The sequence below is a fragment of the Curcuma longa genome, chromosome 16 (genome assembly GCF_044706935.1).
Source record: "Curcuma longa cultivar G26 ecotype Majalengka, Jawa Barat chromosome 16, ITB_CL_G26_1.1, whole genome shotgun sequence".
NCBI classification, from domain to species: Eukaryota; Viridiplantae; Streptophyta; class Magnoliopsida; order Zingiberales; family Zingiberaceae; genus Curcuma; species Curcuma longa.
The window spans coordinates 12370953-12388684 of NC_133876.1; the positions used below are offsets into that span (position 1 = coordinate 12370953).

Sequence of the window (17732 nt, forward strand, 5' to 3'; positions counted from 1 at the left end):
CTTTTCGCCATTAATTTCGCATTCACTGTCACCTTCAAGCCAAGATTCTTCTTCTCCATCGCTCCTCGTCTTCTTCCTACTGGGGAGGGAGGGGGAGGCCTCACCCTCGTCTCATTGCCCGAGAGCTAGCGATGCAGTAGGCGGATCGACAACAGGCACCGATGCATCGATTAGCGTTTGAGAGAGTCCCTTGATTCATCATCGCAGCAAGTTTTGATTTTGTTTTTTTTTTTTTTTTGAAAAAAAAAATCCTGTTGTTCGAGGCGAATAGGAAGTGATGGAGCGGAGGAAGGTGTTGGTGTTGCTCCTTTCGATCGTCTTTTTCGGGGGGTTTTGCTGCGCCTCTGCCGCTTCCCCAGCCAGTGAGTGCGATTCTGGTGTTCTGCGGGTTTCATGTGTTCCCGGTTGATGATTGATCGTCCTGTTTTGCCTTGTTTTAGGGTTTGCGAGCTTGCTGTTCTCCAATCTCTTGTCTGCCCTCTTGCGGCGGCTTTGGTCGGTGACGACGGATTCGAGGATCGGTAGGATCGCCTCCTCTCATATTGATTTTTTGGGGGTGTGCTCTTGCTTGATTTGGTGTTTTGGATTGATCAGCGATCTCGAGCCGCCCGAACGTGAAGTTTGAGAGTGGATACAGCGTGGAGACTGTTTTCGATGGGAGTCGGCACGGAATCGAGCCGTTCTCCGTCGAAGTCATGCCGGGAGGGGAGCTTCTGGTTTTGGATTCCGAGAACAGCAACATCTACAAAATTTCTTTGCCCTTGTCGAAATGTGAGTGTTCTTCATCCTGATAAAGATTATTCAAGTACCATTTGCATGCCATTGCACCACCTAAAACACCTGGTTCATAATTGCACTAGCTTACTTGTTGTAAATTGTAGTGAGCAACCATGCCATTTTGCCAAACAACTTTCACTCCATGCCGATGAGACCCCTATTCGACTACAGCATAGCCCGCAAAATTTGCCTCGAAGAAGTTAGCAAAAATTGTCCTTAGCAAGTGGATCTTCCTTAAGAGCCACATGAACACTAAGCACTTGTGTATGTCCTACAATGTGAACTGTCTTAAGGATCTCTGGTACTTGGACTCTTCATCATCGATATGTTGGACACTCAATATTCGAATCCACACTCGTGTTAGATTCTTATATCCAAGTACGAGTAACATAGGTAAGGAAGTCTCCAAATGGTTTGTGTAAAACTCGTGTGTGAATTCGCTGATGTGAAATGTTCTGAAGAACATCAAAAAAGTCTGATGGTTGTTGATCTTATTGTGCCATCATCTTCCATTAGCAAAGGAGTAAAATATTAGTTAAACATGTTGTCGAGCTTGAATGTGACAAAAACTTTATAATCTTGTAGTTTAGTTATTTGAAATTTTTGTTCTAGATATGTTCTTGAATGTGATTGTTTCTAAATAAGCTCTTATTTGTTTTCCATTTGTATAATACTGTGTTGACTGATTAAATCTCTTTGGTGTTATTCTGAATCGTCGGGACAGACAGCAGACCTAAGCTTGTTGCTGGTTCAGCTTACGGATCGAGTGGCCATGTTGATGGGAAACCACGCGAAGCAAGGATGAACCATCCGAAAGGACTCACAGTTGATGACAAGGGTAACATTTATGTTGCCGACGCAAAGAATAAAGCAATTAGGAAAATCAGTGATTCCGGTGAGTTCAGGATTTCATAGTAAACACCAAAAGAATAAACTAGAGCAACAAATAGAAGTACGAGTTAAACTACATTTTAACAATGGATTGTATGTTTGGATAGGTGTTACAACAATAGCTATAGGGAAGTCGTACGGAGTGGGCCGAATAGGTCTGCATATTGAAGATGCAAAGTTCTCTGAGGATTTTGAGGTAGTGTATGTCAGTAGCAGCTGTTCTCTTCTGGTGGTTGACAGAGGAAATCAGGCAATCAGGGAGATTCAGTTGAATTTTGACGATTGTGCCGACCAGTATGGAGCTCGCCTTTCTCTAGGTAGAGCTTCAATTGCTAAGTGTCATCTTTTCCTCTTTTCACAATGTAGTATGTGTAAGTACTCATCGATCCATGACATTGATATGGTGGGACTAGGAGGGTTTGGTTTCGATAAGATGACTTGGTGACGACTAAATTTGTTGCAGGAATAGCAATGCTGTTTGCTGCTGCTTTCTTCGGTTACATGCTTGCATTGGTTCAGCGGAGATGGGTTGCCATAGCATCTTCTTCAAATGTATGTTAGTATTCGCATTTTCATTTCTTAACTATGAATGTGTGAATTATGGATATCAAGTTTACTAGATGTTGGCACAAAACAATAGTGACTCAACTAAGGTATATGCTGCAAGTACATGCGCAAATCATACTTTCGATATAGCTTTGGAAAGCCACTGGGGACCCTACATGCTTTCGGTTGATGATAATAAATTGAATGCCAAGAACAAGTCAACCTTTCTTTGAGAATCATAACCTTTATTTTTTCATTCTTTCTGTGGAGTGCTATATGCTTTATTGGGGAATCATATTCCATGGGCCTATCTATCTTTGTGATGATATGGATAAAATTATAGTCATGTTATGGTTGATTTTATAACATATTGAAAGTCGTCTGTCAAATATGTTCATTAGGTTTAAACCAAGATTCAGGAACATAATTGGATGGGTACGAAATGAATTCGGTTAGGCTGACTAGGAGCTTATGTAGTTCGCTCATTGCAAGTTGTTAAAGTTGATAAGAGGTTGTATTCGAAATTCGAACCCGTGACTTCTAGCTTATGGCAACAACTTTACCATTGTGTCAAGATTCTCTTTCAGTTCTTTATTTTACATATCTAGTATTAATTTGTGATATTTGACTTGATTCTCTCAGGAAGATAAAACTACCACAAGCAGCTATTCGGCGAGTCCTCAGTCGCCATTTGAATCATCACTCAGACCATTAATTCCACCAGAAACTGAAACCAGAAGGCAGGAAGAAGAAGAAGAAGAAAGCTTCTTCACCTCACTAAAGGAGTTCACTGCATCTGCTGCTTCTTCTATTGCTCCAATATTTGGTCGAATCTTATCGAGAAGGCACACGCCTAGACACCCCAGAAATCAACAACAGGGACAAGAGGCCAATGTGTGGCCTTTGCAGGAAAGCTTAGCGGTCCCTGACGAAGAACCACCTCCACTGGAAACACAGACACACAGCCCGCGCAAGACGTATGCATTCATGTCGAAGAATTCAGAGAAGCTCCAGCGACTACGGCACGATACAGCCTATTTCGACGGATGGGGTGGAGCACCACAACCGCAGCACCGCCCGAGATGACACAAGAGGTTGTGGTTGGTGCAGTCCAGGAATCTGGTAGTTGATAGGATGAAGCAGAGATGAAGTCTGTGAAACATGGAGATCCTCTCCGAACCTTCTGTGAACTGATCTCTGCTCCGAAATGAAAGAGGAGATCGAGCAGAAGTTTTATATATATTTAGAGAGAGAGAGAGAGAGAGAGAGAAAAGAGAGAGAGGGGGATGGTTGATGAAACTCGAACAAAATTCTATTAGTATTTGGTTTTATTATACTTCTTATTTCAGTGAAACTCACCTTTTTAATATTTGGCTTCACACTATTATCTATAATTATCTATAAATACGATTTATCCTATAATTATCTATAAAAAGTAAATTAAAACGTTACAATTAATCACTACTATGGAAAATAATGTCTCAACTTCATCGAGATTCGACTCTTATCCATTATAGTAAATCTACCTCATAGTAACTAACTCAATCATGTTCCAACAATTTAATGCCTAATACTCTTCATGTAAAAAATAAATCCACCATCTCAACAATCCCACATAGTCAATCGCACGACTTGAGATGATAAATCAAAAAATTACAGTTAACCATCATAGAGGAAGACATTGAATTGATTTTGTCAAAATTCAATTATTGTCCACTTCAACAACTCTACTCCATCATAACCAACTGATATCTAGGAAGCAATGCTGAGTACTCACACATGGAGAAATAAAAGGGAAATCAGAAAATGAAAAATACCTATTTCAATTTTGTCATTCCAAACACCTTTGGATGTAACCGATAACCAAAAGGTAGTGAAGGAGTTTCAAGTCGTTCCTTCTCTTTGACGCATTTCCCCCATCTACAATGGGAATGGGAAATAGTCCCTAGGACTCAGATCTGCACCAATATCAACTTTAGTCATGAAATCAGATACTTGGGTCAGACAAGAGTTTCCAAGGGCTTACTAAACACTGGCTGGAATGCACCAACCTCGGTCCAGTCAATCAGCACCATGTCCAAAGTATTGTCCCTAATGTTGTCGATGCACATGAGAAAAGAAAGACAGACGACACACCTAGGCGGACAACAATTTACATACAAGGATGTTTCTAAATACAATGGAATGTGTGATGGATCTACGACAGGCAAAAACAAATTGTTACAAATCAACAAGTTGATGAAGAGGAAATGACATCACAAACAAAGGTAACCTCACTAAATCCATGCAGTATATTGATCCCCTTCCACACGTACAATACTTATATATAGGCTTATGAATATAGAAATCAATTTGTCGACAAATGGGGGATTAATTCTATAGCTCCACTTTGTTCCTCTGCGCCTTGAATCCACTCCGAATATATATATTGCAAGATGTTGCGTTCATCAAGTAACAGAGGAATACTTAACGACATTCGACTCTAGTATTTGTATCCGGCTGAACTGTTTTGCGGTGGTGCTGGTGGCAACCTGTTTGGGGTACGACGACTACCAGAGTTTGCTCCTGAATTCGCATCGCCATTCTGGGTTGGGGTGCCATGCCGCCGACTGCTGCCGCTTCTGGACCTCGATGAGTCAGAGTGTGAGCTGTCTACTGATCCATTTGCCGAAGCATCAAATGCTGATCTCCAATCCTCACCGGGGCCATTGGTCCTTGGGCTACTTTCTGCAGCTTGTACAAACATGATCATTTGCAAACAAATCTTGAAAGAATCTGATAGATTAAGCTATGAATTACATGGGAACCGGATCGACCCTGTTGGTTCGATCAATTAACGAAGGAATTGGAAGACAAGCAGGCCCAAACCAATGCTTAAGATTGGGAATTGCAAAATGATAAGAACCAAAATAATCAGCTAAATTATCACAAATTGCCAGAACTGAAAGGAACCTATGTTTTTAAAACATCATGGTAAGCAGACGCACAATAGGTTAAAATGGACTCATTTACTAATTTTCAATGATTTAGTAAGCTTTTTATTAAGACTCTACATGTAGTTTGTGTTGCGAGGATGAATAAGGCTTAATATGAATGTACTGTGAATATTAATCTCGATACAATTGAATATATATTGCATATAATCTTTTTTATATTTACATTATCAAAATCTTTTATATTTTTTTCTAAACTTATATAAAAGTCAATGGTTTTTTGTTGGATCCACCAGATTGAATCAGTAGATTCAATCAATTAACCAAGGAGCTGGAAGCCAAGCAAGTCACAATCAATGCTTAAGATTGGAAATGGCAACAAAAAAAAGTAAAATATTTACGATTTTTTTTGGTAAAAAAAACTGATTGTTTTAGCTGAATAATCAGGAATTTGTAGAACTGCAAGGAACATAATTTATTTCTAAATCTCATCTTAAGCAGAATAAAGTTAAATTGGATTTATAAATATTTTCAATGATTCAGAATTTCATATAGGTTTTAACACTTTACATCATTACATGTATTATGTTATATAGATGAATTAGTTTAATAATAATGTATGTTTTGACATTTATAAATATATAAATGATTTATGATATCATTTTTTTGATCAACCAGTTTATATTAGTTCAACCAACCGAACCATCAAATAGTCAATCAATGTTAAACTGCTCAATTTAACACTAGTACCTAGTACATGTTGGGAAAGTGATGTGCAAGATATGAAATAGCCAAAAGATGAAACTTAACACCTTGTGAAGCCTGGGATTGGTAGTATGATTTAGTTGAGGTTAACTAATGCACCTAGAAACCCATTAAAGGAAGTTACCTGCCGCCGAGCTACCATCAGACCAACTAGCAGCAGCCGCTCTGTTGTCATGGATGCTTAGTTGACGTGTAAGTTTTGAGAGGAGAGATGATTGTTTTTGAATCCTTTCTCTTCTACGCTTCACATTTTGGTCTTCCTGGAGTAGTTCTGTAATCTTTGCATTACTTTGAGCACTAGACCAAAGAATACAAATCAGTTGAAAAGGATTACATCCACTAAACTTGCATATTATATAATCTCAATCATGATTGTGAACTATGAAAATTAAATTCACAGAAAAAGGCACTGATCATGTTTTAGTTGTGCTTTATCTGACTGCAATATGCTTGATCACAAGTGCATTAAAACCTAAGAGAATCTGCATTCCGATGTATATTGCAAGAGCTTGTGTATTGCAATCAGAACAATGTGACGGTGCCATGCTTCTATATTAGCATTTTATTTGTTCATGAACTATGTAAGTATTACATTATAGGACCATGGGTTTGTCGCCTTGCTAAGCAAATCATGCTCCATCCATGAGAATGGGTTTACTTAGGTCATAACAACCTTCACAACAAGACTTCCATCAGGAAAAACAAGATAACTAGTGAGAATTTCCAAATATTTCATGATTAACCACTGTAATGAAGTTAACTTTCCACCTAATCATTTCCTTATCAATATGGAAATAAAAGGTGTAGCCTACCAACCTACACTTGTATACAAGTGATACCACTTACCCACCATCTGATAAATACTCCAGCATTAAAGGCAACAAAATAAATCAATTTTTATATGCACAACAGTTTCCAAGCATATTATTGAAGAATGGCAAGGAACAAACCTTACTGAGCTATATAGCTGATTCAGCATATCTTCCTTAGCTTTCTCAACTTGACATAGCACAACTGCCTGATCAATCAGAAGAGAAAGATAAGGACCAGTAATATCTCAAATAAGAAGACAAAGCAGCCCATAGACAACATTTACCTTTGGTACATTAGCAGCAAGACTGTTCAAGACAGCCTCTACATAACCTCGAACTTCTTGGGACATCCAACGAAGTTCTTCTTCAGGATCAGCCGGCCTTCTAACCATTGTGTCCTAAAATTGTCTGACATTAGTTTGGGATCTAATATATAACAAGATCAAGAGTACAGCATATGCATTTGAAGCACAAAATAATGGAAGAACATGGCCATGTGAGCACATAAATGGATAAGCACTGTAAAGGGCATATCATAATCCATATTTTTCTTAACAATGAAAAATTGTGATAGCGAAATATGAACCTTCATATTTCAGCAATCTGCCTGATTGTAATCACTATCACAATTTATATAACAGAAATCAGTTGCATAAACTTATTCAGCAAGCTTGGTAATCTAGGTATTATTAGGATATATAGCTCCACCTCCCATGGAATACTTTGTGTAACTTTATTCAGCAAGTTTCTATCTCAGTGAAGTTCCGTCCCATATGGGATAATACTGCCTGCTATTTAACTCACAGTGTTACTCCAGTTTTAACTTGGTAACAAACCAGGCTGAACCTAAAGATTTTATTTCCTAGTGATTTCAACAAATTGTACAGTTTTAAATGACCAATCAAGTCGGAGACTTCAATGCACAGCTATGCATTGTGTTACTGAAGTTTCCTAATCACCATACACCATTATTATATCTTCTCCATAGAATGTATCAATATCTACAGGAAACTCTATGTGAGACTTGTCAATTCAGTGAAATAAAAGAGTTCAACAGTAAAGCATCTCAGGGACTGACTCTTTCACAAAGATAGATATCCCTCCATGAAATTCATGCAAATGTCTTTGATATATCGGGCTATTATGAAGCAAAAACAAAAAAAGTTAACAGAGCAAAGATGAGAATACTAAAATGAATGAGTAATTAAAGTCTTGCATGGAGGAACAAAAATCATATAGTTGAGAAAAACATAGCTCGAAGATGACAATTACTAGTCATGATAAATATCTGACCATGTATTTTTCTAATGGCATCAAAAATTACTTATGATTCAGAATGTGTGTGAGTGCTAGAATACACAACAGACTCCTGCATGGAATATCTTTCTATTCATTGTTATGCTTGTTATGCTATAGCCTTCAGCATATGAGTACATTATTTTCTTTCATCCAAATAATATTGTTCCATTAGTTTCTTCTCCAAGTAAAGAAGGAACACGCTTATATCTGAGAACTTACAAGTGAACCATCAGAATGACTTTGTCTCATTGGGGTAACTCCAGATTCAGGTGCACCCTTTGAGGAAGTAACTTTTGAGCCAGTGATATTTCCTATCTTATTCATCCACTCAACTTTCTCAGCCAAGTTCTCAGCCTTTAAAATCACAGCACTATGAGCTGCGAGCAACAGATTCATGAATCAATAACAAGGAAAAGGCATGCTGACAAAATGGTCCATTCAATATGTCATAAATAGTTTGGGTATTACATACTTATGGATTATATGTCTACTACTTACTATTGTAAAGTTACCTTTTAAAACAGTTTTATATGCAACTTTACTAGTTATCTTAAAGACAAGAGTTGGGCTTTTTTCTGCTCCATTTGCTTTTTTGGAGTCCTTCGAACTTTTGGGAGGATCTTCTTCATCTGGAACCTCTTCAAGGTTACATTCCTGCAGGTGAAAAAACATGTGTACTCATTAGCAAAAAGCATGTGGATGCTAACAAAACATATGGAAGGATTACTGCAGAGTAAAAAGATTCACACTGTAAGCAGATATAGCATCATGTCCTACATGTATCTAGCACAGACTTTTACATATATGTTTATTAGCATCTAGTCATTACAGTGGGGAACTCATGCTAGATAGACTTCCAAGTACAAAACCTGCTGCCCATCTAAAAAAAGTGGATACCATCAAAAATACCTTTTATATCCAATTCAAACTTAATATTTAACTTCGCTGAAAGTAACCACCTCTCCTGACAAACAACTCCATTTCACTGCATTCTTTCGTAATATAGCTCAAATATATTTTTTATGAAAATATTTCTAAGATAGTTGCCCGTTAAACTCTATAACATGAAAGTTTTCAGTAGACGACATACTTCACATCCATTAGCAGTTCTACAGTGGCAGTAGGCCCACACAACCTGATCCAATTTCCTTTTTGCTTCTACAATTTCTCCTAATCAATCCTATACAAGAAGAGAGTGCTTGAAAGGATATTCAAGTTACTACTTATTATCAGATATATTGTTGTTAATTTATTGGGAAAATGGATATTGTTAAATTCCCTAAATACAAAAAAATTGTAAACTTGTCAAAGCAAAGTGCTAACATGCTTCAAATTTTATTGAAGAAATATAGAGGCACAAACCTCTCCAGATGTAATTCAATTTATAAAAACGCTACAAGTACATTCCCTATAAGGGTGTTATAAACAATGAACTTACGTTGCTATAGACACAAAACAAGTATAATTTCTTAACCATCTCACTTCGTCAAAAATAGCATGCCATTAAGGGTGTATTTACTAGATGAGAAATGGCAGGAAGAAACAAGTTAACATCATGTCAAGTAGCTGTCCCAATTTCTGTTCTCTCTAGTTTCTATTCTTTTATTTCTCTACAGTGAGCAGGCCCTAAAATAATGTGATAGTAGAAAGGCTTGTTTTGGTAAGTGAAGCTGTAAAAGAGAAGGATAAAGCAAACATCAGTACCTCCAAAGTGATGACCCCGTGAAAATGCTTCTCCTCCTGCTTTTTTGTGTATCCAAGCTGAACATAAAGCAATGCAGAACACAATTATAAATAATTGCCAATATGCCAAATAATTTGTAAACTATGTAACAAAAGAAGTAGGATTTACCTTTCCACTTTTCTCATTGAGGACAAACCATCGCTTGCTCCAGCCATTTGTTTTGGCACTTTTCTTCAGTAAGAATCCTAAATGAGAAAAACCAAAAAATTAAATGACTCCATAAAAAAGTGGATCTTGAGGAAGGGCTTCAATAACTAAGATTAATGTGCAAAAAAGCAGAGAAATGAATATCATATTGTTGTAAGACTAAAGGTAATGTGGTAGGAGATTAATTGTGAATGCAAATTTCTTGAACCTGAATAAAATCCTGCATAATATCGAAGCAGTAGAACCTACAACTTGCTGGTAGCACAGCTAGAAAGTATAACATTTTAACCCAATTATATTCAAATGCTCACAAAAGCAACTCCATGAACTGATATTTTTTTACCAATTAGACAAGCAAATGAAATACATCTATATCACTTTTGGTTCGCAGGAATAACCTGATTCCTAATAAATTCTCAAGGAATAGTAATTCCTACTTTAGTTACAAAATAAAACAATTCTGATACTAATTTTACAGAACTGTTATTCCCTCTTAATGTTTCAACTACTCCTTTAATCAATCCTGTGATTTTTTTTCTGGTTATATTAGAAATAGTCTATTAGGATACAAGTTTTAGTTGTAGGGATATTTTTGTCATGGGAATGTGAATGAAGCATTCATTCTCTCCATAAATCAAACTATTAAATACAAATTCTATCCCTACTCTGTTCAATTGCCCATGACTAATTGTCATTCTCTTGTCAATTCCATTAGGTGACCAAACGTACCTTTAAAGTATGATGAAAGTTGTGTCATGACACATGAAATTATGTCAAGTATATATTTAGTACACATGAAAAACCTTTTGCCCAAAAATCATTGCAGAATCTGTCCAAATCATAATGGAGAAATTCTAGGAAACTGGGTAAAGGACCTGCTGTTATTTCTCCAGAAGGTCCAGCAACCTGTAAGGTGGATGTCGAACCCTCTTTGGCTTCTTTGTCTTGTTGATTAGATTTATCTTTCATTGATTTCAAGCTACCACCTTGAGCTCCTTGTTGAGGGCTTGATGCCTGGTTTGCAACAGAAGCAGTCAATGATGAAACAACAAAACATTTGAAAAGGAAAAACTCATTACACATTGCAAAAGATATGGCACTAAGAAAATTATTTATTTATTTACTCTATTCAAGATGGCTTGCTCTGCTTCATTTGCTTTCTTTGATGATCGATTCTTCAGCTCATCCTCCTTACGCTGCCTCTCCATTCTGGGAACAATTTTGAAGATTGCAATTACGATCAAGTAATTACAAGATTGAGACGCATCAGAAGATCGCAGTTACAATCAAGTAATTATAAGATTGAGACACATCAAAACTTGTAGATATCATATTTACCAACTTCCGAGGACTAGCTGTGTTTACTTCAGACTAAAAGAGCTTATATGTCTGGACTTATCAGTTATCATGTGAATGCAAATAACACCATCTAAGGAAAAATGGAAAACCAGAAACTAAGAATCAAGTAAGCCAAAGTGTTACTCTTTAGTTGTTAGTACCAGATTAGTCAGAAATTGAATTGGAGGCTTTAGAAGCTAAGATGATTACTCAAAGTCTAGCAGCTTAAAAATGCATAAAAAACATATCATTGAAAAAATAGTTGAATACAGAAACCTTAATTAACATTATCAAATTCAAAGTCTTAAAACTAAAAGCAAAAAAGAATCAGACAAAATTGCAACAAATTTAAAGCTGAATATGGAAGCCTGTTTCATTTATAGGTTCAAATTTTTTTTAACCAAACGCAAGAACTGGAAACGTTATAAAAACAAACATACCTCCGCTGAACTAGACGAATGAAATGTTGTGGAGGAACAAATGCACGCTCCATATCAACTAATGCAACCACCATCTTTTTGGCCTCATTTCTGAAGTTCTCCAATGCAGTTGATGCAATCGCAATCACCTTTTCCATAGAAAGAGAATCATGCGATAAGAAAAGAACTACAAGATACATTTTGGTCTACAAATAAAGCAACATTAATAGCACTCTACCTCTCTTTTAAAAGGAGGATATCGACCTAGTCCAGGTGTACCATTTGCTGAAGCAGAAACTATATCCAACAGAACACGGTGGACCTATTTCATAAAGTTCAGACAAAGAATAAGATTAAACTACTACAAATGTTGTAATGGCATGATAGATGCCTATCATGATAATAAGATCTAAGCTGCATCACATGCAACTTAAGTTGCGGAATAGTCTGTTGTACTAATTCATGCATTGTGCTCATGATCTAACATTCAAAGGTGGCACCCAAATCTAACAAGCATGGGTATGAAAAATCAAGGAGCTTCAACAATGTTGTTAAGCTTCTAATTCTAGTAATTACCAGTTCGAAGAAGGAAAATGCCAGACTCAAAACAGATGGGAAAAAAGGTAAAAGTATACTAAGGAAACAAAGTAAAACTTAAACACATGGATGATTTTGAAAAAAAAAAAATCAAATTTCAATTAAGTTGCATGAGGTTTATATAGCATCAAGCAAAAAGCTTAGACTACATCAACAAGAGATTGACCATAATTCAATGAAAAAATAGCTTGATTATAAGCATAAAATACTTGGACCATTTACCTCATCAACACAAAGGCGTGATGGTTCTTTTGCTAGTTCCAGTACTCCCTTTATCAAAGATCGCAAACCTTTCTCAGGAGATATCAAGTATGGCTGATAACCATCAGCCTCCAACACAATCTAGAAGGCAGAATGGTCAATACAGAGCAATTAATTTATTGAAACACATACACTGAAGAATAAAACAGAATTAACAGTCTGGACAAAAGTACACACTCTTTTGACATTGTTGATATCAAAATGTCTATCCAGTGGAAGTTGTTTTATTCTGTTAGGAAAGTTCCCTTCAAATGTTGCAACAACTTTCCAACCTGAACCCTGAAAAAGAAACCCAAAGGTGCTATACAACAAACATATAATGTTACAAAATGACATCAAAAAAATTGCTTTTTAAAAAAATGTTATTGTATTAGTATCTATAGACTTTTAAGATAAAAACTGATTGCCCATTGCAGTAATTAGTAGAAAGTTTAAATGTGAGTGTTAAACAACAAAATTTGACTCCCACAATGTTCTTCCCTTATTGTGGCATTAGGAAATGGATTCAACAACAAGACATACTGTATAACATCTAACCATGGCACCCTTTGGATCTCTTCTGCAATGGCTTCTCTCCCACAAGGAATATAAGAAATAGAATAACCAATTTTGTACAAGGGCTTGGCTTTTATATATGTCAAGGAGCAGTTACTAAAAGAGATTGGATTATTTGTTCAACCTGAGGCATGAGATTCACAATCATTTGTAGCAAGACATTCATTGATAAGCAATCAGTGTTATCTCAAAGGGTTCAGTTATATAGTCGTCCAGATCAAGTTCCTAATCAATTTTGGCACTCTGTATTTGTCTATCAAATGTCTTCACCATGTTTAACAAGGCGGCTCCCACATCCATAATTGAGGGTTAATTCTAACATAACTTGAGGTTGTTTTGCTTCTGTGCACAGATAAACTCATATCACATGTTAGTGTAGTCCCCAATAACTAAATTCCTAGAAAATTGGTAGGGAAAGCTTAACCCAAATAACATATTCAAAGTAAAGAAAACTTACTATAGCCAATTTGATATTTAGCAAAATTTTCCCAATAAATCACAAAAGCATTGGGAATTATGAAGGGCATAGGCATATTTTGATTTAGAAAAGATAAGGAGATTTCAAGATACAAACAACATCATGGTTCAAAGCATTGCAAAATTCCAAGAAAATATCTAAATGATGAGCCAGCCTTTATGCATCCTAGCACTTGTACATGCTAGTTGCTCTAAAACACTGAGATCTTTTATCACTTGAGGCCCCAGTAAAGTTATGTGGTTATTAAGAAAAATATTTCAACTAATAACACTAACTAAACACCAAAAAATGATTAGAATAAATAATCATAAGCCACTTTAGTAATCTATATGTCAAGGAGTAGAAGTTGATAGGAAACTGACGAGTCAAATAGATTGGGAACATATTCATAGATATAATAATGTTCAGATGCATATTCATAGATTTAATAATGCTTTGTTGCAGACAGTTAATTTTCAATTGAGGAATTCAAACTTGGACAGGCTTGAGCACCTAGGTAAAGGCCTAGTGACAAAACTGACAAAACCTAATCATAGAGCAGACTCAACCTAATATATAAAAAGAAAAAAAAAAGATTACTGACCTCACCGGTCGCAACATGTTGCAAAAATTTGTCCTCAAATTCTCGACAAAGCTCCAAGGCAATAGCTCTGGTGCCTTCAGCACTCTCCACCATTTGTTCACCAAGTCTAAACAACTCATCCTGCACAATCTGTGACTTACCTTGTAATCTGCAAGTATCATGTTAAAATTAATACATTGTAGAAGGATTTTTTTTAAAAAAAAAAAAGGTAGAAATTTTATTAATGACAGCAAGAACACAGAAGAAATGCTTCAAGTGACACTTGATAAGCACAATAAGATATACATGTCATTAATATGAACTCAAGCATTTCTGGTAATGTGATGGAAGTATGTAGGCTAAGAAAGTCAAAGTTAGTCAAGGGAACTCAAACACATTCTAATGAAGTCAAGTCTTCTTAATTTTATAATGATTATTATAGCCTATAAATTATTATAGTAATGTTCCGTAACTATATATTGGTTAAACAATTTGGGGCATGTTTCCAGAGGACTGTGTATCAAATATCCGATTAAAAAAAAATACAATTTTGTTATTAGAATTGGTGCATTTTTTGGCCGAACCTATAATACCATATTAATGGAGACAGTTCAAAAGTTATTACACATCTACAATGGGAAGTAGTAGTTAAAGGGTAATAACAAAAGGAGATGGCTAACAGGAATAATTTATCATTATCAAAAATAATCCACCTACTATCTGCATTAGTTCATGTAATGCAGATGTAATGCCAGAATAATGTGTACTAGTTCTACCATGCTTTTTACATGTAATGCCAAAGAGGAAAGTGGTTGAGTCACAGGTGGCCCCAAAGTCAGGCAGGATATCTTGGTAAAAAAATATTACTTGCCCACCCAATCACAGCTTCAAACGTCGTACTGCTTGTAAAGAAAGTGAAAACTGCAGTGGTCACAGTGACACAGGTGAAGTGTTTGAAAGTCAAAAGAGCCAGCCCACTTTCATTGCCACGATAAAGGAAACAAGCTAGGGATCCCAGGGATCTATGGTGCCAAAACTGTCAGACTCAAAAAGCCCAAAGCACTTGATAAAATAGGATAGCTCTTCTAGCCAAACCCATTGCACACCTGGACCCTATTGATTTAGTTGCTTCCTTCGGTGTGCCAACCAACTATTCAAAGAATTAGCAAAGCAAACCAGATATACATCAAGTAAAATAGTAGCACCGTAATGAAAGTTTTCCTTCTTTTACAGTACACAGGGAAATTTGTCCACCACCACAGGCATCTGTAGTTAATTACTTCACCCAAAAATAAACACTCGAATAATATTTCACAAGTGAAAGCAAAAAAAATAAATAAAATTTACCCTGAAAGAAGATTTGGCAATCTCAGCTTCATTCTACTGCGAATTTGCTTGGAAAGTGCATCGACTAATGCTACTCTTCCAAGCTTACTTTGTGGAGCACCAGTAAGAATAGTTTTAAGACTCTCAGTCTCAGCTCTCCATGCTGTTTCAAGTGAATTTTCAGATCCAACAGAACCAGCTTGTGCTGAAGCAATAGAAACAGATTGACCGATCAGAGCAACCCATGGAATATCAGCAGTAGAGGGTGGCCCCTGAGACAAAAGAAGAGCTTGAACTGCTGCAAGACTTTTCTGGTCCCCAGCAGCTTGATCAATCTTGCTGATAACGCCAATGGTTCTACTTCCTAAATGAGAGGAGGAGACAAGACTTTCATAAGAGAACTACAACAAGATGTCAATAGAAAAATACAAGTTGTCATTGACCTGCGCATGGAAGTTAATCTTCAATATATTATGTTTGTAAAAAAGGAAAATGTTCAAAGGCAAACATTACAAACCTTCTGAATCAAATTCCTTAGCCAGTCTAAGAGCTCGAGAAGAAGAGATTTCAGGTGCCAGAGCAGCCGGCACTATAAGTAGCAATATTGCATCATTGCGTGCACCATAATCACTGACCTAAAAGGGAGGTAATTACATCCACATCCACAAAACATTAAAAATAGAAGAAAAAAATTGGGACTGAATGCAATTTAAATTAATAGAACTTCACAATTATAAATTGCAACTTACAATAGAATCATCCATTGACCTCTGATCTAAACCTGGAAGATCGATTAATTTTAAAGACGGAGCTGGGGAAGAAAGAAAACACAACCGTGAGTATGCCTAAAGCTTCCTTCATAAAAACCATGAAAGTCTAATCAGTAGAAAAATTTATATATATATATATATAACCTGTACTAGTACGGAGCTTCAGATATATCTCATCTGCACGGCCCTTTCCTGAACCTTGAACTCCAGTTCCCTTACTTAGTCTGTCCTGAAGAGAGTGCCTAAGAGCACCTTAGATCAACATAGAAATGTGTCAAGACTATGTCAAAACCCAAATACTATAGTACATGGTAAAGAATTATCTAATTTTTGAACCCCAACCATCAGTAGGTGATATGCAAGTGATGCAAACTGTGATTGTAGATAAATTGAAAATGTTGTTACAAGGATTTGCAATCTTACTTGCAGAGACTTGTTGAGATTTGCTGTCTATTTGCAAGACAATTGATTTACTACTCAGTGAACTATCCCTTTGCAGATCAATACTGATAGGGGCGCGAGTAGCACCATTCTCTCCAGTCGGCTGCAAGCAATTAAAACCAGTTTTAACTGACAGAAAGTCGAAGGCAAGAGATAACAAAGAAATAATATACTAGTGATGCAATTACAAACTCAACATACCAGGACCGGGTGTCCTATTAAGCTGTTCAACACTGCTGATTTACCAGCCCCCTGAGGTATTAATCAGATACTTAAAATAGAATTTTGAAACTGGGCTTCTGCCAGACTGTCGAACCAATTCCATTTCCTACTCTTGGAAGAATAAAAGCGATTGGAATCAATTAGGTCAAGAAGGCGCTTACAACATTGCCGAGAGCGACGACGTTGAGGAACGTGGAGGTCCGCCTCTTAGTCGACCCCTCATCGACGTCCTCATCAGCGAGGAGGGCGGAGGCCTGCATCATCGCGTCCGCGAGCTCGCTCAACTCCTCCAACGCCTCCATCGGCGGCGGCAAGGCACGGATCTCGACAGCTAAGAAGGGTCAAACCCTGACTGATACCGGCAGATGCCGCGGCGGGGTCCGGAAGGGACTCCGATCGGCCGCCGCGACGAGATCCGGATCTGGGGTTGGAATCCAAACCCCAGCGGCAGATCGAAGACGACGAGGCAGAGAAGGGGGGATTGAGGAGGAGGAGACGGAGATCTGAAGCAGAAAGGAACACCGGACGGGATCTTGGAGGAGACGGAGAGGCGACCGCCGACCTAGTCGCCGGGCTTCGACTTGGAGACGGACGAATCGGGAGAACAGTAGACACGAGAGGAAGCTTTGCTAATTAAAAGACGCTCGAACCGGTCCGATCGGGTATGGTGGGGAAATGGAGTCGCCGGTTCGCCGAGTTGAACCGCGTGCTTTGAGAGTCGTGCTGAGGAATGATCCATGGCTTGGAGATTCGTGAGTGGAGATTTGGACGGTCGGATTTCGTGCTCTACGCGGAAGAAGTTAAATTGCATCGTAATTATAATTAATTAATTTTTCTGATGGCATAGTT

The 17732-nt window shown here is 37.3% G+C and overlaps 1 protein-coding gene and 1 pseudogene across 1 annotated transcript; one reads left to right on the plus strand and one right to left on the minus strand.

The window, feature by feature from the left end:
• The first annotated feature begins 89 nt into the window (after positions 1 to 89).
• Positions 90 to 3449, plus strand: LOC141847652 (uncharacterized; annotated as a pseudogene).
• Positions 3450 to 4357: 908 nt separating this feature from the next.
• LOC141847223 (dynamin-2A-like) lies at positions 4358 to 17476 on the minus strand. Its single transcript, XM_074735209.1, has 22 exons — positions 17045 to 17476; positions 16863 to 16913; positions 16644 to 16764; positions 16365 to 16472; positions 16200 to 16261; positions 15968 to 16085; positions 15472 to 15814; positions 14146 to 14293; positions 12707 to 12808; positions 12491 to 12610; positions 11910 to 11993; positions 11693 to 11820; positions 11039 to 11123; positions 10790 to 10928; positions 9876 to 9952; positions 9728 to 9784; positions 8536 to 8677; positions 8243 to 8400; positions 7009 to 7122; positions 6863 to 6930; positions 6037 to 6209; positions 4358 to 4941 (listed from the first exon to the last, which is right to left on the minus strand). Exons 1-22 carry the CDS (start codon positions 17183 to 17185, stop codon positions 4697 to 4699), a joined length of 2784 nt encoding a protein of 927 aa, XP_074591310.1. The 5' UTR covers positions 17186 to 17476; the 3' UTR covers positions 4358 to 4696.
• Between the last annotated feature and the right edge of the window lie 256 nt (positions 17477 to 17732).